This window comes from Polyodon spathula, chromosome 1, assembly GCF_017654505.1.
Source record: "Polyodon spathula isolate WHYD16114869_AA chromosome 1, ASM1765450v1, whole genome shotgun sequence".
NCBI lineage: Eukaryota > Metazoa > Chordata > Actinopteri > Acipenseriformes > Polyodontidae > Polyodon > Polyodon spathula.
This window is the reverse complement of record NC_054534.1, coordinates 80027782-80050094: the sequence shown is the minus strand read 5'-3', so window position 1 is coordinate 80050094 and position 22313 is coordinate 80027782. Positions and strand designations below refer to the sequence as shown.

The window sequence follows — 22313 nt, the reverse complement described above, 5'->3', positions numbered from 1 at the left end:
TGAGCAACGTTGCTGGAGTCTTCTACATTCTCGTCGGCGGACTTGGTTTGGCAATGCTGGTGGCTTTGATTGAGTTCTGTTACAAGTCAAGAGCAGAGGCGAAACGAATGAAGGTGGCAAAGAATGCACAGAATATTAACCCAACTTCCTCGCAGAATTCACAGAATTTTGCAACTTATAAGGAAGGTTACAACGTATATGGGATCGAAAGTGTAAAAATTTAGGGGGTAGGAACAAGGTCTTCATACCAAATTCTAAGTGCACGCTCTAGCTTCATTGTTGCATTAATAAATGAGGAATTTGGTCAAATGATTTGATGTATTGACATTTATAATTTCTATAACATTTTTTATTTATTTTGTTAGCTCATTGTTGCTTATGATTCTTTGCAGATTTGCATTTTTTTTTGTTCTGTTTTCTTGTACTACATCGTAATAGGTGGTTTACATTTTTTTTGCTTTTACATTTATTAAGCTCAGCTTTGATGTGGGCCTTTGCATCCTAATTTGTTTTGACATGTTCTTGTATTTTCTTCTGCATTAGCCTGTTGTGATGTTTTAGTCACTATGATTACAATGCATGACTTAATTTTATGTGTGTGCTGTGTGTGTGTGTGTGTGTTTTTAGATGACCTTTGGTGACGCCATGAGGAGCAAAGCGAGACTGTCAATTACAGGAAGCACTGGAGAAAACGGCCGTGTGATGACTCCAGAATTTCCAAAAGCAGTGCATGCAGTATCTTACGTGAGACCTGGCATGGGAATGAATGTCAGTGTGACTGATCTCTCTTGATTGATAAGAACCTTTTGAGTGCCTTACACAGTGGTTTGAAACATGCGTTTTCCTGGTGAATGGTTGAGAGGCAAATCCAGTATCGTCAAGACATTTCTTTCGTTTTTTTTTTTTTTGTGAAATTAAGAACCTTTCTCCTCGTGGAAATTCATCATGGAGTCAAATGGGATGCTGTTAATGCAAACGACATCATCTCTCTGTTACTTCTCTCTTTATCTCTACTTGTTTGAACGGAGCTTGACTGACATGCACAGCTAATGTTGGAACTATTCTAATCTTAACTGAAATCGTTGTCGAGGCAACACACTTGTTTCTGTAGCCACCATCATTAAATCCTGGATTCATATTGACTTAAGCACACTTGACATCATCTGCATCAAGATGTGAAATGTTTTGTAAGAAAATGAAATAAAATATACAGAATATAAAAAAACAACTATTTTTAAGTATTTTCACAAACAAAATGGCTTTTAAATAAATCCGCTTTCATTCTGGTTGAATATAAAATAGTTTAATCTGTGCGGATGTGACAAGGTTTTAGGCGACCAGTTCCATATTTTTCACAGCCAAATATGTTCATGCTAAAGGAAGTAAATGGTTGAATTCTTGTAATGTATTATTGTTATTAAAACTTTCCTGTATATCTTATTCTTTAACATTTGGTGTTAATATGAAATACTTGGCAATGCTTAACACGTGAAATACATTTTTTCCTATAGTTTTATTTACAAAAGGTGGAATTCCTTACAATTATGTCACTATTAAGGTTTTTTTTTTTCAGCTGAAGCTTTGAATTGTGTTACCATTCTCAATCAATTTAGCATATAAGGATCAGGGTAGCAGTTTTTTAAATGATAAAAAGCAGTCTATACATCATGAATGCTGTAAGCCATTCATGCTATTATTGCATTTGTTTTGCTACTAAATTAATATATTTGTTGAAAATGCCAAATAAAAAAGTGTGCCAAATTTACTGGCACTAGTGACAAAACTAAGTTTTAATAAAATCAATTATTGTCATCCAAGTGAATGTAACTAATACATTCTGTATGCATTGTAACACTATGTACAGTTTGATGGCTTATTGAATAATTTGCTGATTGATTATTTTTTCTTACTTTAAACATTTTACATTTATTGATGTATAAATTAACGTTTTGAAGCATGACAGTTTCCGCAAAATAATTACTTGATTTTGCCTTTAATATCTAGTGACTGAAGCCACCAACATAACATTATGCTCAATATTTCAAGTGTACAAATGTCCAAGGTTGTATTGGAAACCAAACGTTTGTGAAAAGGTTAGGAAATGCTGTTATTAATAAATCATTTCAATATATTTTTCTCTGAGGCTGCTTACAGTGCCAGGTGGAATTAAACAAGAACTGTAGTTGGTTAAGCAATGTGTTATATATCTAATAGGCAAATCAGTATAATCATTATGGGGAAAAACAACATTAGTCAACTGGGTAAATATAAATGGATTAGCTTCATTATACCTTGAGTGTGATTTACTGATTTATCACCTTTATACTGTATAATGGAACATTGTTGTATCATTAAGGTTGATAAAGAACATAAAGTCATATATTTTGTAAATTAAATATTCTGCAGGTCATCTACAAGTATGTATACCTTCAAAAAGATGCACTGGATACTACGGCACAAATATACTTATTTGAATGAAACACATTTAGTTTATAGATCATTACTAATTCTGTCTCTGAATGAAATCTGTATATGAATTAACCTTCTCTAACCCAAATATGAATGGAGGTCCAAAACAACACAACTTATCTTAGTATGGCTTTTCTGTTATAATTGTTATTAAGTGTGTTGACATGAGCAGGTTAATCAAAAACATTTTTAATTTACAAGCTATTCTCACTGACATTTTGTAAATGGAGTGTCTGCTAATGTCTGAGCTAGGGCAATTTATTTTTTGGGACTATTTCCAAAAACAAACATCTTGGCCATACATAAACTAGTTAATGTATCTTATGTATAATATTTCAATACATTTTTCAGTAATAAAATTAAATTGGCAAATTGATGTGCAAACTACTTTTTTTTCACCTGATCACTTTACATACCAAACTTGCACTTGTCTTAATAATATAGATAATACATACTGCATGCAGCATATTATTATTATTATTATTATTATTATTATTATTATTATTATTATTATTATTATTATTATAAATATAACAGAACAGAGTTCATTGAAATAGCTTTCAAACAGGGAAGAGGTCAGCCAGTGGAGGGCAAATGCATCTGTTTAGAGTCTAACCATTAGGTTTTACTCTGTATGGTTAGAGAATGTGTTCCTAGTTCTACTCCAAGTGCAGACTCCACAATTAAATTAAAGAGAAAAGCACTAATGTTAATGCTGTGTTGACAGAATTTATTAAATGTGTCTGTCATCTGCAATGCCAAAGGCCTGGCAGCACTGTTGAAGTAAAAAGCACTGGATTTAGCATGCGTTGCATTTCAGTATTTCCAGAACTCTTATATAGTTGTTACATTCTAAAAAAAAATGGTAGTTTTTTTTTTTTTTTTTTTTTTACATAAATATATGAGTTAAATTCAAGCAGTATTAACACTTGTGCCAGGTCTCTCCTAAATACAATTGGTTTGCACCATGGTCGAACATTTTGGTAATCATACATTTCACCAAAACACTAGTCTTTGTCTCACTATCTAGTAATACACTATCAATTTAACTTAAGGCATCTTATAAAGTATAAGGAAAGTAATCCTAGTGTGATTCGAATACAGTCAAATCCAATTTATACTTCTCCTGTTAATGTCAACGTCTGCCTATTTTCACAACAATAGTGGTCAGAATATAACGGGGGTCAATGGGGACACGCTCCCACGAATACCACCTTGGATAATATCACACTCTGCTTAATATTACTCAGATTTAACAGTAATACAACTAATTTTCACTCCACTTAATATCACCTTGGGAAATAAAAGCATATGATTAGAAGGTTTACATATAAGTAAGGTGCTGTACAGTATTCAAATATTCTAAATATAAAGTATGGTAGAACCCTCTAGAGCGCTGCAAAATGTTTCTAATGAGTGTTCCTCCATGCTGTATATCCACAGGTTCTGAAATTATAAATAAACAGTAAATCGTGTTATTGCTTAGCAATATTACCAGGAATAACTAGTGTTATATGGTAATGTATTTTAGTTTCCCTCAGAGACTGCTGGAAAAGCTAATTTGTCACATTTTCAGGGGAAGACAGATGTTTGAATGGTCAATCAAATCTGGAAAGGTTAACCTCAATCAGTAGTCATTTTCAATCCCACATACAGTACATAGTCAAAATGCACTGATCATGTGTACATGATTCTAAATTGATGTTGGATTTTGAGAACATTAGATAGTCTCTAATTATTAAACAACATTGAATCAAAAAACTATTAAAAATAATAAACAATGAGGCAATTTGTGTATAGAACTCTATTATTATTATTATTATTATTATTATTATTATTATTATTATTATTATTATTATTATTATTATTATTATTATCTGACACTGCATTAAATAAACAACTTAAAATATTTTCTATTTAACAAATATTTGGATGCCTACTAATACATGCATTGGATTTAATTTAAAAAAAAAATGTAGGCCAGAATTATTTCCAATGGCTACTTTGGATCAGACTTTCAAAAGGCATAATACAATGCCTGGACACTTTTTTAGGACTTTCATCCAATTTGGGGTTGGGCCACCATTTTCCTGATCATGCAATTGGTGCAGAGAGGTCGTCAGAGGGTTGTGCTGATGAATACATCTTCCATGCCGGATATGTTCTTTTGGATTTAGATTGGGAATTGCAGTGGCCATGGAAGATCCCCACAGTCTCTGCCATACTCCTCAAAGCATGGTTGTTTAATTCTGGCATGGTGGATGGGTTCATTATCATATTAAAAGAAGCCATGGTGTCAGGATACAAAGGAAGCACTGTTGGGTGGACTTGCTCCACAACAATGCTGAAGACAATTGCAGCATTCATTGCATCCAGAATAATCAAGAGATACAGGGTATACCAGGAAACCATGCCCAGAGAAGGATAATTCCAAATCCAATCAGGTAGTCAGGCATTGCATATATGTGTTATTTAATCTACCATGTAAAGAGGGTGATGTAAGTATAGGCGGAGAGCAAATTCTAATTGCATTGTGGCTAGACAGTTATTTTACACTACACCCTATGTAAGCTTAAGAGCAATGCAAATTACTCAACAAGTACAAATAATGATCTGCAATCAGTCTATTTAGCGGACACACTTTCAGAGTTAGGAGTACAGAGAGCAGTAGTCGCTGTATGATATTTATGGAGCATGAAAATACAAAGCAAAAAAAATATGGCAGAAGAAGGGCAACAAAGTCCTCTTGGTCGCATGGAGATAAAAAGTCACTCGGCTTTACTTGTTTGGAAAAGCCTCAGCAAACATCAATTATGCGAGTATCCTTAGGAAATGATATGTATTGGCCTGCCCTTTTCAGCATGACATCCAGAAATTTCCCTAGCACTCTGGAAAAGGTGGATTGGGCTATCCCTCTAGACATTTCAACTGGTCTGAAAGGAACCAAAGGCTAAGTAGTGCAGAGAATAAAGCACGTTCACATGTGCAGGGATAGCCGTCCCTAGATTGATGCAGGGGTCTAACACATCACTTAATTTAACTATTAGGTCTAGGGTGGCCTGCGGAGTGAGATGATAACGCTTTAGCACCGCATCCTCCGGTACCCCAAACAAAATGACCCTGGGATTGAATATGCAGGGTCTTCTTCACCTTGTCCTTCTGCTCTGAACGTGTTACTGTCTCTCCTCAACAAAAGCCGTGTCACCACATCAGGAAGTGTACCAGAGCAGCCATCCTGAAGCCAGTGAGAGGTCTCTGCAGGTGTGTGCTTTTATACAGCTCTTAGTTACTCGCTTCTGCAGCGGTTTGCAGCTTGTAAGAAGAGGTGTAAAGTTTTTGGAAGGCAAGCAAAATCCTTACATTGAATTATAACATTTGCACCCGCTTAATAGCCAGATCCTGCCCAATTCCATGCTCTTTTCTTCATTTGAATGCATTTCAATGTAATTTTAATGGATTAATGATGGCAAAGTGAAAATTTTGTTGCGTGTGAACACCATTCTTTACATACGGTGCATTTTTAGCAACTGGTAAAATCTAACTTTTCATGGTTTACGGCGGCATTATGGGGGTTTTGCACCCACAAATCATGCTGCGCTTTTCATTACATCAACCCCAAAATGTTATAGGTACAGTTCCCATAACCCCCTGTAAAAACAGATTTATATGTTTGCTTTCAAAGTATCATGTGCCTGGATCATCCTGACTTAGAGTTTTTAACAAACTTTGTACTGTCAGGTTTTAAATGACCTGACTACCCGGATATCGATTATTATTTTGACAATTTAAAGTAAATGTAGCAAATATGACAATGCAGTTGTAAGAGCAGGTCTCTGTCTGGCATAGTTAATAATAATAACAACTTCTCAGGAACTAAATCGAAAAGAAAACAACATCCTTTCTGTCACTGATAACTATTAATTATCCATTAATAATAATAACCATGTGGGTTCCAATACGGAATGTTTTTATCTACAGTTATTGCACAGATATAGTACTTACCAAAAGATTTACTAAGAAAAAGCATAGAGAGTCCAACATGCATAAGGTGCCAATTTTAAAATTAAATCACAATGCTTTGCCTGGATGCTATGTTAATGTAAGACTGAAATATTTATGTAAATTTATCAATTTGGATTTGGAGGACTGCACTTTTAAGTTTCGTTTTGGACCTTTGTGTTTACCAAAGACTGGTAAGCAAAAAAGTTAGAAAAAACAGATGTGACAACAATGGATCAACAGGAAAAGCGAGAGAAAGAGAGCAGTAAGATATACTCGTTGCATATACTTTACTTTTGTGTAAAATATGCTGTGTTCCGTTTGAGAAAATAAATAAAACCTTCATTATTAGAACCCTTGCACTGCCCTGAATCAATACAAGTACAACATTACATTAACAACAACAACAGCAGAATATGGCCAGTAGATGTCACAAAGAATTCCACTGCAACAAGCGAATTTAACATAGTTGTATTCAAACTGATATTATTATTATTATTATTATTATTATTATTATTATTATTATTATTATTATTATTATTTCAATGTTTCCAGTACTGAAAAAGGTTACAAAAGTCTACAGAGCTGAAGGGACTAAATGTATGTGTACTATATAGTATTTAAATATGTATCATGCATATGCATGTTTTTTAGTTAGGTTTTTTTTTTTTTTTTCACCAAAAAAAGACCCCGGTATCCAGATCATTTTCACGGAGGGTACCAGTTTCCAGACTTTTTACCTCTTTATTTATATATATACAGTATATCAGTTAAACATGCATGGTTTATTTAGTAATCATTTTTCTACTTATTTTGTAATTTAGACAGGACACCGAGTTTACAACATATCACTGTATGCCCATATATAGGTTCTCCTAGTTGACACCTAATGGACCTCCGCAGCTGCAGAGGGAGAACCACAGGGGCCAATGGGTCATCCACCCACCAATCACAGTGACTATTTATTACCTCGGTGAGGCAGGACCGAGGACATCACTCCGTGAAGAGGCCTATCGGCAGCTTTAATTTAAAATGCTCAACGAATACCTGACAAGCAGGCATATCCCAAAAGTATGATTTGGTGGTCATCTTCTCTTTCAGGTAACCAGGGTTAAATCCGTAACCTATTATTTTTTAAGGGGTGCATTAATTTTGAGAGAGAACTGTTCTCTCCTGTGTGACCCTGAGTCACTTAATAATTCGTTCATGTGCAGGTGTGCCGAGATTCCAATAGACAGATTGATTAGCAATCAAGTCTCAGTACAGCTGCATAAAAGATGCAGTGTTTCACTTACGCGGGGTTGGGTGTTCAAGGCAAAAGAATGAGAGACAGAAGGAGAGTAAATTAAATAGTAAAAAAAAACAATTGCTACTCATGCTGGAGGACCAGCGCAATACTTGTTTGTTTATTTTGTCCACTGTTTATTAGTGTCTGTCATTCTATCATTCCTTGTTCACGCAAAAGACAAGCTACACCTCTCCCTGGGAACATTTAATTCTATAAACTAGAAATTAACAACTTAGATTAATATTTTAAGGGGCTGTGGCAGGGTGCCCACCCCTTGTGTATATTTATTTATGTATTAATATTGTTTTCATTTGTATTATTGTTGTTATTGATGTTTGTGAGCTAAGTGATTAATTTGCCAGTCATCATAGCACGTGTTACACACTCTTTATTTGAGTATATGGGCACTCCAAAGGACAGGTAGTCAGGATCTCACTTTGTCAGAATGACAATGATCAAGGAGGCACCAGCTGGCACCAGCTACATCTTCAGTGGGTCTCCGTAGGATTAAGGAAGGCAGCCCAGGAATGTCTTGCTCAAAATGGAGAAACAGAAAATAATTAACTGAAAACAAATATTTTCTTTATAACTCCCTGTGGTTTATTTTGCAGGTATTCTGGTACCCAAACATTTGCTAAATATAAACGTGTTTCTTTTAAAGTGATTGCAATTGTGTGGTTTATTTATTTATTTATTTTTCTTTTAAGAAACTTTAACCTTCCAGCTGCTTATCTGACGATTTCGACGTGCTGCACAGGCTAGTCACAATTTGTGCAGTACTCACTGTTGTCTTTTCCATGATAAAAATGCTAATGTTTTCAGGGCCGAAATAATTCAGTGTAATTCATATGTTGAAAGAGCTCTTGGCCGTTTTGACAGTACAACGTCATAATGGAAAAAATACAGTACTTCATGGGATTTTATACAGCACTGTCTATTCCTACAATGCATCTTGCATTGAGAAAGCAACACTGTTTGCAATCAGAATAAAGGAAATGATTATGTAATACAATTCATGTGCAGTCATCTTTTGGTAAGTTGCATTTTACAAATTATACCATTATGCACAGTATTGCACCCGTGCTGGGGGGAGGACCCCCATACCCCCCTGCCTTCTACTGTGCTCATTTAAATTATAATGGCCTTTGGTCGTAGTACTGATTTAGCTTTTAATTACAAAGTACTATGAAAACGGAATACTTTTAAAAAAAAGATAACTATGAAAACCGCTAGATAATGTAGCAAACTGTCCTTATGTTATGTAAATGAACTAGAAAAGATCATGAATCAAATACATTTTACCCATCCATTTTTAAAATGAATGGGTTTTAGTACTAAACATATAACACTGAAACACTATTAAACATTATTCAATAAACCCATCAGTAATTTATTCATTCTTTGAAACAGTGGCTTCAGTTAGCCACGCATCTAATATCAGCCTGTGTCAAATCAGATGTCATGCAAATTGTGACAAAATGATGTAGCTCTACAGAAGACATTTCTGGGATGCCATTTGCTTAACAGAAGAGAGAATATTTCACAAAGACGTATGCTACATATCACAAATGTTTCTCATTTTGTCCAATCTGCTTTTTTTTCTTTCTCCAAATACCCAGACCTGAAAAAGTATAAGCCATCACAATTGGAAGAGTGTTCATCAGCCTCAGGCTATGCAGCTGCACTTAATCAGTTGCCTCTCTTCATTAACTTTGTGTTTACAAACTCTCACTATTTATGCAGTGCAAACATTATTGCTTAACATTTCCTGTGCCACTGTTCTAAATTCAAAATATTTTCCACTTTTCTGAGGGGATCAGTACCTGCTATAAAAACATTGATCCAGTATTATGAAATTTTGCCCAAAAGAAAATGTATTTTTTGAGAGCATAATCTTATTAACAACAATATTTAAAGTACTGTTATGGGTACTTATTTGGTCCTGCACTGCTAGTGGTCTGTGACTATAACACTAAGGCAGTCACAATACATAAATCACACAAGGGCAGAAAAAAAACTTAAATATATGTACAGTGTATATTCATTTTATTATTAGTATATGGAAATATGTCATTTTAAAGCAGTATCACTTTAAACATGCATGCATTTGGTCCTGTACTGCTAGTGGGCTGTGGAGACCAAGGCAGTCTCCAATGAGATTCATTGGAAAACAAACAAATTCAGTTTGATCAGTCTACTCCATTTTAAGTGTTCAAAGCCGTAATTCGTAGAGGTGGTGGTTTAGTTTTGATTAGGAAATGATATAAGATTAGCATCAATGTAATGAAAACAATAATGAATGTGACTAAGAATGCTATATACAGCTGTGTTCCCCAGCCATGTTGAGGACTTTCTGCTGCCAATTTATTCATTGATAGAATCTTCATGCAGCCTGGCTAATGATGTTAGAAGTCACACAGGGAATGACTTGAATCTGCCATCTTTAATAGGAGACACCAATACTCCAGCTAGCACAATCTTTCATCTCCCTGTTTCTTATTAATGAGGCGTTGACACTTTTCTTTTGCCTACTTAATATGCAGCAATTCAGTGTTCAAAAACTGTAAATGCTTCAAATAGGTAAAATTCCCACATTAATATCTTCTCTGGCACTCACACATGTTCTGCAAAAAATTGTCCAAAATAGTTGTAATGTGGTGTTATGTCTGTATCTGTATCTAAGAGTGTGACATAGGCCATCTCGTGTGTATGTCTGTACTATGTATCAGTATCATCAAAAATTGGGACTCAAGTCGAGTCGAGTCACTGGGGGGTAAGACTCGAGTTGAGTAGAGTCTTTGACAAAGAGTTTGCTCAAGTCACCTATCTTGCTCGACTCGAGTCATTAGTTCTGACAGTTCGAGACAGTTTTGATTAAATCAGACGTATTTTACAGGAGATTAGCAATCTAGGAGTAAAAAGAAAAGAGAATTTCAATTAAAAATACAAAATAGAGATGCACACTAATGTGGTCATACTTGCCCACTGATGTTCACCATTAAAGGTCCATGGTTTCTGCCTTGTGTTTTGCTTCTCCATTTCAGTGAATTCACGATTCCTTTGTCTATTTATAAGCAGGTTTTGTTTTTGGCCCTTTCACCTATACTCAATTGGGTTGGGTGTACAGTAATGGATACCACAAAACAGAAAAGTGAATTTAACCACTTATTTACAATTTTACTGATGGCAGTGTGTTTTTCACCTTTTCTCAACAGTGAAACTGATTTTTTTTTTAGATACCTTTACAATATGAAATGAAGGTTTGTGGTATTTAATTTAATATTTGATATAGAGCTTCTTCTGAGCTTAAAACAAAAAGCAGCTACAAAGGAAAACAGTCAGTAATGCAACTGTGGCAAAAAAAGTTTAAAACCATTGCATACTTGCACATGCAGTTGTCGTCAAAAGTTTACATACCCCAATGGAAATGTATAATTTCTAGAAATGTCCAGAAAACAAATAATTATAGGAAAAATCTTTTGTAACAAATGTTTTGTTTTTGTGGGTGAGGAAAAAAAGTTACACCCTTTGATGCTATGATAGTATTGTCTACATGGTGCTAAAATTTCAATATGATAATGCAGGACTTAATTCTAGAAAAAGTCTAGAGGATTCTGGATTGTAGGTAAACATTCTTAGAGAGTATAAAAGGGTTAGAAATAGGAAGATTGCTGTCATTACCGATAAGTCAGTATGGGAAAAACTAAAGAGCTATCTGAAGACCTTAGGCAGAACTTTATTAATTGTCATAAAGCTGGAGGATACAAGAAGATTTCCAGCATTTGAGTATCACAATTTCAACTTATGTTTCTATTAATAAGAAGAACAAGACTCGTTGTGCTGTCACAGTGCTCCCTCAGTCTGGAAGAAAGACGGTTCTTTCACCAAGAACAAGTAGAAGAATTGTGAGGAAGGTTAATAACAATCCAGGATTGACTGGAAAAGATATTCAAGTGAACTGGCTGCAAGTGGAACTGGGGTTTCCATTTCAACCATAGGTCCAGTATTGCATGGTGAAGCTCTCAATGGTCGCAGGCCAAGCAAAAACCAGTGTTAGAAAAATGTCACAAGGACATTCGCTTAAAGTTTGCAAGAGTTCTGGTCAAAGGTTTTGTGGAGTGATGAAACAAAAATGTAGCTATTTGTTACGTTTGGAGAAAGTCTGGTGAGGTGTACAAAGAAAGGAACACCATACCTACTGTCAAGCATGGAGGTGGTAATATCTTTCTATGGGGCTGTTTTTCCTCTAATGGCACAGGAACACAAGTGTAACCTGACCAATAAGTTGCCACCAGTTCCATCAAAGCATTACACACAAAAGACAATATTCCTCCATCCAGGAGAGCAACCACCAAGAAAAGGTGTTAAAACCAAGCCTTGCCCAGGACATCTGGAAGCTGCTAGAGACTGGAAGATGCTGGCAGATTTTGGTCAACGGCTTATTTTTCCACCTGAGATTACCACCACTAACCTTCGACCAGACATTGTTTTGTGGTCTGGATCAGCATAGTAGAGTTAACAGTGCCATGGGAGGATGCTGTAGATGATGCGTATGAGAGGAAGAAACTTTGGTATGTTCAACTAGCTGCTAAAGCGGAACAGTGAGGATGGAGAGTCCGAGTTTACCCAGTGGAGGTGGGTTGCCGAGGATTTGTGGCACAATCTACAACTCGGTTTCTCAGAGATGTCGGGTTCAGTGGCCAAGAATTGCGTTGAACAGTGAAGAACTTATCTGAAGCAGCAGAAAGGAGCAGCAACTGGCTATGGTTGAGACGGAAAGATGTGGATCTCAAGCACAATAGAAAGAAAGCAAAGCTGATGTACGTGTAAGTAAGCTGTGCTGAGCTGAGTGGGAGATGGAGGGGGGGTGATGCTGGGACACCAGAATCACTGTTGAGCCCTCTAGAGGTGTCGTGGGCTAGTCGACGAAACTCAGAGGATGGAAGGTGCCCACTTGAAGACCCCAGAAATGTACCCTACTTAGCTCAATCCAGACGGTTGTCATGCCGATGCACTGGGGAGACCGCACTGGGTTGATCCCTGGAGCCAGCATCACAGCCGTTGTGTGTTCTGATGCACTGGGGAGGCAAAATAAGCTGATCCCTGGAGCCAGTATTACACTCCAGCAATCAACACCAGACAGAAGTGTATCTACATCATCAGATGGAAAGCAACACAAATGTCTTAGTTGGTGCTTATCTTGGCGAGAGTCGAGCAAATCAACGCGAAGTTTAACATCTACTCTCATGTAATGGAAATCAACCAATACCTGGTGAAGTGAATTCCAAAGCATACCAAAAGATATTGGCCAATCATCCGAAACCCTCTGCTACAAAACTTGATTTCAAGTGTAACTGGATGTTCCAACAACGATCCAAAGCACACATCAAAATCTACTTCAGAATGTTAAAGAAGAATAAAATTAAGTTTCTGGAATGGCCTAGTCAAAGTAGCCTGTGAGTTGAACTGCAAGTTTGGAACACGATTATTTTCACATTAACGTCAACATCCAAGACTACAAAAGAAGAATCCCCTCTCCATCACGTGACATTATTATCATGTCTTGAAAATACCTTTTTTTATTGTAAGTGGCTTTAGTGTTTTATGAACATGTTATTGTACTTTGGAAAATACAGCATCTTTACATTTTTGTAGGCGACAAAGAAAATCGTGCATTGCAATTTGGCCAGCAGGCTATTATTAATAGAATTGGAGGAGGAGAAAGGAAGAATAAGAAAAAAAAAAGTTTGCCAAATATTATTTGTTCATCTAGCAGATGCCATTATCCAAGGCAACTTATTTAGACTAGGGTGTTTGAACTGTGCATCAGCTGTAGAGTCACCTACAACAACATCTCAACCAAAAGAAAGCACAAGAAGGTTAAATGACTTGCTCAGGGTCACATAGTGAGTCAGTGAGTGAGCGGGGATTTGAACTGGGAACCTCCTGGTTACAAGCCCTTTTTTTTAAATCTCTTGACCACACAGCTTCCTATTTTTGTCAGGTTTTTGTTAAGTATATGGAACACAACAAAGCAATATGAAATTCAATACGTTAATCTAAAATTAATCACAAGGTTTTATTTGACTTTATGAAGCAAAATATGTTAATTATATAGGGTTATGCAAAACTTTTTGCTGTAGCTGTATATGCCTAATGTGCAGATTTACATTTTTACATCAGCTAATGTAATGTGTAGGGAGAATACACTTTTGTTATTTCACCACAAAGATTTATACATTTAAGATAAACCGAGCACTATAAATATGTGTGTGAATTTATTTGTACATTTTTTAACCTGACGTCTTGATATTTCAGACAATCTGTCTCCAGACGTGTCCCGTAGCCATTTCGGGACGGTGTAAATAGACAGTGTATGCAATTATCGTTTTAAGTAGGAGACACAGCTCATTTGCATACCTTGATTGGTTAGATACAATCTCTCAGTAACAATCTGTGATGGTAAATCACATCTAAAACCATTACTGGCAACTAAAATAACATGGCAGTAGTTTTACAAATCATGTGTTAAATATTGCCCAGTCATTTTTTTTTTTACCGCCATCTTTTATGAATATGGCCCATCGGGTGCTAATAACCCCATGTTCTAAAAAGTTGAAGCTGTTTTTTTTTTTCCTCTATTTAAATTAACACTGGTATGGAATTTAACATTTGAGCTACTGATTTAAATCAGTACATCTGCAGTCCAGGTTTCATTATTAAATGTAGCTGCTTATTTACAATATTCTCTAGACTTGCCAGATGATGGGCAAATCAGTAAAGCTATAATTGCATGATATGGTAATAGGATTTAGGGTGTACTGGACAAATGTCTGTATGATTAACACCCCCAGGATGAATCACAGTGTAATGCACTGTAGCTGTTTTAATAAGTGTCAGAAAAATAAGTCTCTCAGTATCTCTCCAATATTCTTAAAAGATAGTTGCAAAGTTCCCTGTCCCTAATTTCACATTTAAAATATTCATAAATTGCATCCAATAACACAATTTTGATTAATAAGCAAGTTCCACTGTATACCAGGCAATGAGAGAAATTAAACCAAATTGCTTATGCACCTAATGAATGCATTTTATTGTCTTTAGTACCTAAAGACCATTACATTTTTTCAACTCCAAGCCCTAGAATTAAGGTTCAACGCTATGTAGGTGCTGGGTACTGCAACTTCCAGAACATAAAATTACACTTTGGTAACGTCTTTGAAAGTATTTTCATTTATTATGATTTATTTCTTAGCAGACACCCTTACCCAGGGCAACTTACAGTTGTGTACAAAATAAAATACATATCAAGAATTACAGTACAATTAAGAACAAGATACAAAATACAATGAGTTCAGTCCTAATAAGAGAAAAGATTTGATAACGGGGCAATTCAAGAGCAGATAACAGTGTTGAAAGTTACATCAGGGTTAGATACGAATGCAAGTGAAATACAAGATACTACAGATTGGGTTCAGTGCAGGATTAAATACAGTAAAATAGGGAGCAGATAAGTGCAAGTTGAAGTGCATTAAAGGCAGAGTGCTATATTGCCCAGAAGGGAAAAGTTGAGGAGGTTGCCGGAAGGTGGTCAGGAACTGGGCAGTTCTGACATCCGTAGGAAGGTCGTTCCACCACTGCTGGGTGAGGGTGGAGAAGGAGCGGGCTTTGGTGGCAGGGGAGCATAGAGGAGGTACAGCCAGTGTTCTAGTGCAGATGGAACGGAGAGGTGGGGTGGGGGTGTCAGGATAGATGAGGGTCTGGAAGTAGCTGGTTGCATTTGAAGAATAGTGCTGGGTTTTGTAAGAATGCAAAATGTATGCTTTTGTCAGCAGTCTGTTTCTTCTCCTGCTGTAGATGGTGAACCCTGAAGAATGCAGTTGAGGCACACTGGCAAAGCTTTTGGGATGATTGGATCAACCAATAAGCTTTTTACACCACCAATTGTGGATAACCAAAAAAAGGTATTTCTTATTACCTTTGTCAGTATAAATAAATTAACAGAATCCTTCTCTGAATCATGCATACTATTTATTTTTCTAACTCCCCTGTGGTGCTAATTGAAGTCTCAATACTGGTTGTACATTTTCTGTGAACACCTATTGGAACCTGAGCCTTTTTCCTGTGAATTTGTTCTTTGGCTTCACCCTCTCCCATTAACTTTACCCAAAACGAGGCTCAAAGAGATCAATCTATTCTTACCTTCAGATCTCAAGTGACTACAAAGCTATATTCACTGAATTAAAATGAAACGTCCTCCCAGAGCACATGGTGAACACATTTACAGACAGTTTAGGCAGCAAATTAGATTTTTTTATGTTCCTTATTTTGCTTTATGTTTTATTAATTTATGATTTCCTTTTCTTTGTATGTCTCCTACTGGATCAGAATAAAACTGTCCTTAGCCCTTCATTTTCCTACACATTTAATACCATGGAGATGAGACTATAATCTTTAATTAATTAAATAGTATTTAATTAATTTACTCAAATGCAGAATCACATTTTGAGCCCTTTTGCACTCTGTTTCCATTCCAGTTAAGTGTACCATTTTAATCCAATGTAGTTAAATATAAATCCGCAATTTGGTTATTCACGGTTTTTATTTTTACAGTACCAAATCTCACAAACATTGACATGGCTTGCAAGGACCGCTGTGCCAGCTTGGTGATGTTCCCCTCTTTACTTCGTCGTACAATGAAATGTGCCGTCTTTGGGAGGACAAAGCCAGCAACAGCAGTATTTGTTGTTAATAAAACAAGCAATCACTCTCAGCTGCCTTCACGATTGGGAATTACTGGAAAGCAGTAAACAAAAATACATCATGTGCCTATGCACTGGCAGCACATGAAAGTCCGTGCATAAAGTACAGAGACCAGGAATCAAGTAGTTTATTACATAAATGTATTGTATTGTTTTGAATTATTTTTTTATTATTTAATTAATGTAATCACTCATACATGAGTCACTGCATTTTACCTGGAAATGTTTAGGTTTATACAAGTCAGAAGATGCAGCTGTTGAATTGATAGTACAAAAAAGATGTGTGCATCCTTCCATTAAAGTGAAAATGCTCAAATGTTCTGTGGGACTGCTGAAGTTCTTTGGGAATTATTTGTAATGAAAGCTGCCTGTCTTGAATCACTAGAGAGCTGCACTGCATCACATTTCTTCAGTCAGTGACAATTGAAAAATGAGACTGAGCGATCTATCCTGGTCTGTCTGTGTATTTTACAACTAGAGCTCTAAAGAGTTCATTCAGCCAGAACCTAGTTCAAGATTTTGTCCTTGAAATCACTGTAACATGATAGTTGGAAACTATTGTATAGTCACAGATCCTCTGAAGTATAGGGGCAATAATACATTGACATGTCTTATATACATACATACATCTTGACAAATATGAGGTGTTCACCTCATATCTTTACAGATTCACTCGGGTGTATTATTAATAAATCAGAATACCACTGAATCATTTTTAATGGTGATATACGTTTCAAGGAAACAGAAAAACCAAAGCAGAAGTAGAATTAAATACCACAAAATCAGAATGTATTAACCATTATGTTGTTACAGACATACCTAGAAATACTACAACCTGTCAATTTGACCAGTGCATTAAAAAATATTATAATGAAAGGACAAACAGTTAAACATAAGTTGTAGTTTTATTCAGGAACTTCATAGAAAGCATCTACACAACCGAAACATTGTAAATAAACAGACATTTGAAAAGAAATGTGTTTATATACAGACATATTACATAAAGCACAACCTCAAAAAATGGTAAAAATGAAATAAACAAATATTTGAAAATAAGTTTGTGTATATACAGGTATATCATGTACAAAACTGTACAACTGAAACAATGTAAATAAGTATAATTTATTTTTTAATAACTGGGTTTATATTGCCTACATAACAAAGCACAACCCGAAGGTATGCATTTATACACAGACATACTGTAATTGAAATTACATGAATAAATAAAGATTTTAACAGAATGGGCTTCATTTATAATCATTTACAAAGTCTAAGTGCTGGCAGAAATCACACAGATCCTGCGCTTTTCAAACTATGCAGTGCACTTACCACAGACTGTCTGCGCATTTGGCACAGCTATCAACAGTAACCTAGGCTTCTGGCACCAACTGATCCACAGGCATGTACTAGTGCAATAAAAGCTTCTAATTCCTAACAAGCGCATTGACCAGGAATCATCTTGTATTTGTCGGTGGGCTTCTGCTTCAGTGCAGCGTTGTATGTGGTGAAGCGCATGCATGTCAATCAGTAGGCAAAAAGCACTCAATGCGCTCTCAACAATGTTGCATTTTGCATATGCCGTGGGCCCTGGAACTTCCCACACAATATCATGTTCATCCCTTCTACCTGCAGCTTCAACACCAGGTTTTATAGTGTTCCAGACAGATTCATCTTCACAAACCAAGTCTGCTTCAGAGCCAGATTCGTCATTGTCAATTTCTGCTGCATCAGAATCGTTGTTTGGCAAAATTTGCAGTAATTCCAAACACTACTTTGCTGTCCACCTTCCGCGATCCATTTTCAATGTGTATTGGGGTTACAATGAATTTCTTTGAAAAACGAGTGACTTACATAGTAACCAGAGTGCAGACAGACAGCCGGGCTCTGTGAGCTGTCAAGGCTGATTGATGGGCTATCAGGAGACCGATTAAAACAACAGAAATGTCAACAGACTGCTCACTTGAAGAATGCAGACTGATATAATCAAACTTCAATACATGGCTGCAAGTACAGACTGATTAATACAAATAGTACCGCAACAATTGTTATAATATGTTTTATATGTATCGTTAATTTGACCCCTCTTGGTCAGAATAGGTATGACAGTATTTTATCTCGCTAATTTTTGCAGCTACGAGATTCTTTCTTTGTCAGGGTAATTAGTCAGGACAGCACATATCTTAAACACACACTACAATTTAAATCTAAATTCCAAAAATGGTCAAAATGACCGCCTTGGTCATTCTTGTGTTAAAAGATCCAAAAATCATACCTATTGTATCTGTTGAAGACAAAAAAAATTAAAAAATAAACATTAAAATGAAAGCAACCTTTTTTATACCGGTATATGTATTATTTTATATTTAGCAATGTGATTAGAATTATAATCTCAATTACAAAATACTATATTTCTGAGCTTCTCTAATTACAGTTTCATAAAGACAATGTGATTGCTTCTGTGTGTGTGTGTGTGTGGTTTTCTTTCATTCACTGTGACTTTTTTTTCTGGTTTCTAGAGCCCAGAGTTGGAATATTTTATGTATGGAATGTAAAGAATCGTTTTAGTTAAATCTAACAATGATAAAAGCTAATAACCATACATAAGGCTAAGTGGCAAAGTGTGATTATCTCATTATCAGAATGTTATTAACGTGGTATTGCTATGGGGACATTTTAGGAGATGCCCATGGATCTGTAGACAGCAATAAGATTTTATATATTGGAAACGGTTGGAAAGGTTTAACCCCGCCATTCTGATCAATGTACCATGGGAGATATTTTCAGAATGATTGGGTGAATTTCTGTCCTGATGTATGTGTTTTATATTCGAATTATGTATAATATTCAATCGAGACCTCTTCTACCTGCTGTATTACCTGTTTTATTTAGTCAGTAACATACACTGCCTATAGGAAGTATTCACCCCACTGGACCTTTTCACAGTTTGTTGTGTTACAACCTGAAATCTTAATGCATTTAAATGTTTTTTGTTGTTGTTTTTTTTCCCCCCTTTGATTTATACAACCTGCTCAACACTCTCAATGTGTGAAAAAATGGAAAGGCACCGGTCAGGGGAGGGGTAAAAAAAGATTTCAAAGGCATTGAATATCCCTTTGAACACAGTCAAGTCGATCATTAAGAAGTGAAAGGTATACGGCACCACCCAGAATCTGCTTAGAGCAGGCCGTCCTCCCAAACTGAGCAGCCGGGTAAGAAGGGCATTGGTCAGAGAAGCCACCAAGAAGCCAATGACAACTGTGAAAGACCTACAGCGTTCCATGGCTCAGATGGGAGAAAATGTCCACATGTAAACAATAGCTGATTTACTCCACAAATCTGGCCTCTGTGGAAGAATGGCAAGAAGGAAGCCATTTCTGAAAAAAGCCCATGTAAAATCATGCTTGGAATGTGCAAAAAAAGGCATGTGAGAGACTCTGAAAAGATGTGTCAAAAGATTATGTGGTTTGATGAAACAAAAATTGAACTATTTGGCCTAAATGCAAAGAGTTATGTTTGGTGCAAACTCAACACAGCACATCACCCAGGTAACAACATCCCTACTGTGAAGCATGGTGGTGGCAGCATCTTGCTATGGGGATGCTTTTCATCATCAAGGACTGGGAAGCTTGTCAGGGTAGATGGCAACATGGATGGAGCTAAATACAGACAAATCATTGAGGAAAACCTGCTTCAGTCTGCAAAAGACCTAAGACTGGGATGGAGATTCATCTTTCAGCAGGACAATGACCCCAAGCACACAGCCAAAGCGACACTGGAGTGGCTTAAAAACAAAAAATGAATGTCCTACAGTGGCCTAGTCAAAGACTGGACTTGAATTCGATTGCGAATCTGTGGCAAGACTTGAAGATTCCTGTCCACCAACGATCCCGATCCAACTTGACAGAGCTTGAACAATTTTGCCATGAAGAATGTTGCATGATCCTGGTAGAGACTTGCCCCAAAAGACTCACAGCTGTAATTGCTGCCAAAGGTGGTTCTACCAAGTATTGACTCGGGGGGTGAATACTTATCTAACCAAGACATTACATTTTTTTTTTTTCATTAACTGTTGTTTCACAAAAAAAATGATCTTGCCTCTTCAAGGTGTTGAGTAGGTTGTGTAAATCAAAGGGAACAAAATGCAAGATTTTAGGTTGTAACACAACAAACTGTGAAAACATCCAAAGGGGGTGAATACTTACTACAGGCACTGTAAATCCATTATCAGAACTTAAGTTGGAAAAACTAAAAGTAGAATTAATTAACTGTATTTGAGAAATGCTGACGACTGTTTAGAGGCACAAATATTATCGACATCAAATTTTAATAGAAAGTGTGTGGAAAACATCATTTGTGTAGTGCGCACAGAAAAGATTTAAGATGTGTGTCTGTTGTTTGAATAAGGAATATCTTTTGATAGATTCATTTAACCTGAACATTATAGTACCAGATATAATTTTAAAAAGGAAAATGTTTGTTATAACATTTGCTTTTTCAAAACTGCCCAAGTGAGACCTACACATTTAAGGTGTTATTTTATTAGCTTTAATCACTATAGGCCATTTTAAACTTTTCAAGCAGTGTTTATAAAAGTAATGATTTGGCATTTAACTTTGAAAAAAATCAATGATTGAGGAATGTCACCTTATTCTTATTAGCACAACATAAGGTAATGCGTGGTAGGCATTTCCTTCCTTTGTGAATCAATCAATTGACCATTATTAGTCAGGGGATATCATTGGACTATGTCAACCAAGAACATTTCCTTAGAGTTGTTTTTCAAACATTTTAAATGTTCTCATGATATCCTTTGATCTTATAAATGAATATTGCACAATTCATCCTAAAACTGAATTTGGATTTGTCTACATGGCACATTAAATCATGTTCAAATCCAATTATTAAACAGATAGATTGAGAAATCAGGGCAGGTACAGCTATGGTTATGCATCACTTAGAATTTTAGGATTGAAACATAGTTAATTTTATTTTAGTTTTATATATAGTTTAAACTCGTAAAAACTATTATCGTTTGAAAGCTTCTCGAAATTTAGCGCTTTAGGGTATCTATAAATACAAGAAAATCCATAATATTTCAAATACAGAGAAATCTTGCTCTTTCAAATTATAGAAATGTCTAATACGAGGAAATGTAATTTAATGTCACCTTTAGAGTAGATAATATAAGAGAGAACAGGTGGGTTTTGAGAGCTGATTTAAAGCGAGCTACGGTCGGAGCATCACGCACCAAAGCTGGGAGAGAGTTCCAAAGAGTCGAAGCCATGAAGCTAAATGAGAGTTGTCAAAGTGTGGTGCACTTTTGCTTCGGGATAACAAGCAGGCCAGAGTCAGAGGACCTCAGCTTGTGGGCAGGTACATAGCAGGTCAGCAGGTTGAGGTGGTACTCGGGACTTGTGTGATGAAGGGCATTGTAGGTAAGCAGGAGAGTTTTTAATATAATCCTGAACTTTACAGGTAGCCAGTACAGCTGGGCAAGACGGGATGTGATGTGATCACGTTTTAACATCTGGTAAGGATCCTGCGCTTGGCATTCTGAACTAGCTGCAGTCGGTTTATGGTGCGTGCCGGGAGACCATCATATAGAGAGCTGCAGTAGTCCAGTTGAGAGGAGACAAATGCATAAAAAAAAATCTCAGCATCTGGAAAGGTAGGGATGGACTTTGGAGATGTTTCAAAGATGGTCAAAGGAAGATTTGACCATGGAGGAAATGTGGGCATCAAATTAGAGGTTGTTGTCAAGAAGTACACCAAGGCTTCATACTGTGGAGGAAGGC

General features: G+C 36.2%; 1 protein-coding gene across 6 annotated transcripts in view; it reads left to right on the top strand.

The window, feature by feature from the left end:
- Positions 1 to 2835, top strand: part of LOC121322913 (glutamate receptor 2) — a 63245-nt gene extending 60410 nt beyond the window's left edge. For 3 of the 6 annotated variants that reach the window (XM_041263521.1, XM_041263550.1, XM_041263512.1), the window contains 2 exons: positions 1 to 113; positions 628 to 2835. The exon at positions 1 to 113 is cut by the window's left edge and continues 22 nt beyond it. In XM_041263521.1, coding sequence (XP_041119455.1) covers positions 1 to 113; positions 628 to 792 — 278 coding nt within the window. In that variant the 3' untranslated portion in view covers positions 793 to 2835. Of the gene's footprint in view, positions 228 to 627 lie in introns of all 6 variants that reach the window. The other 3 variants (XM_041263541.1, XM_041263531.1, XM_041263559.1) reach the window with 2 other exon arrangements.
- The last annotated feature ends 19478 nt before the right edge of the window (positions 2836 to 22313 follow it).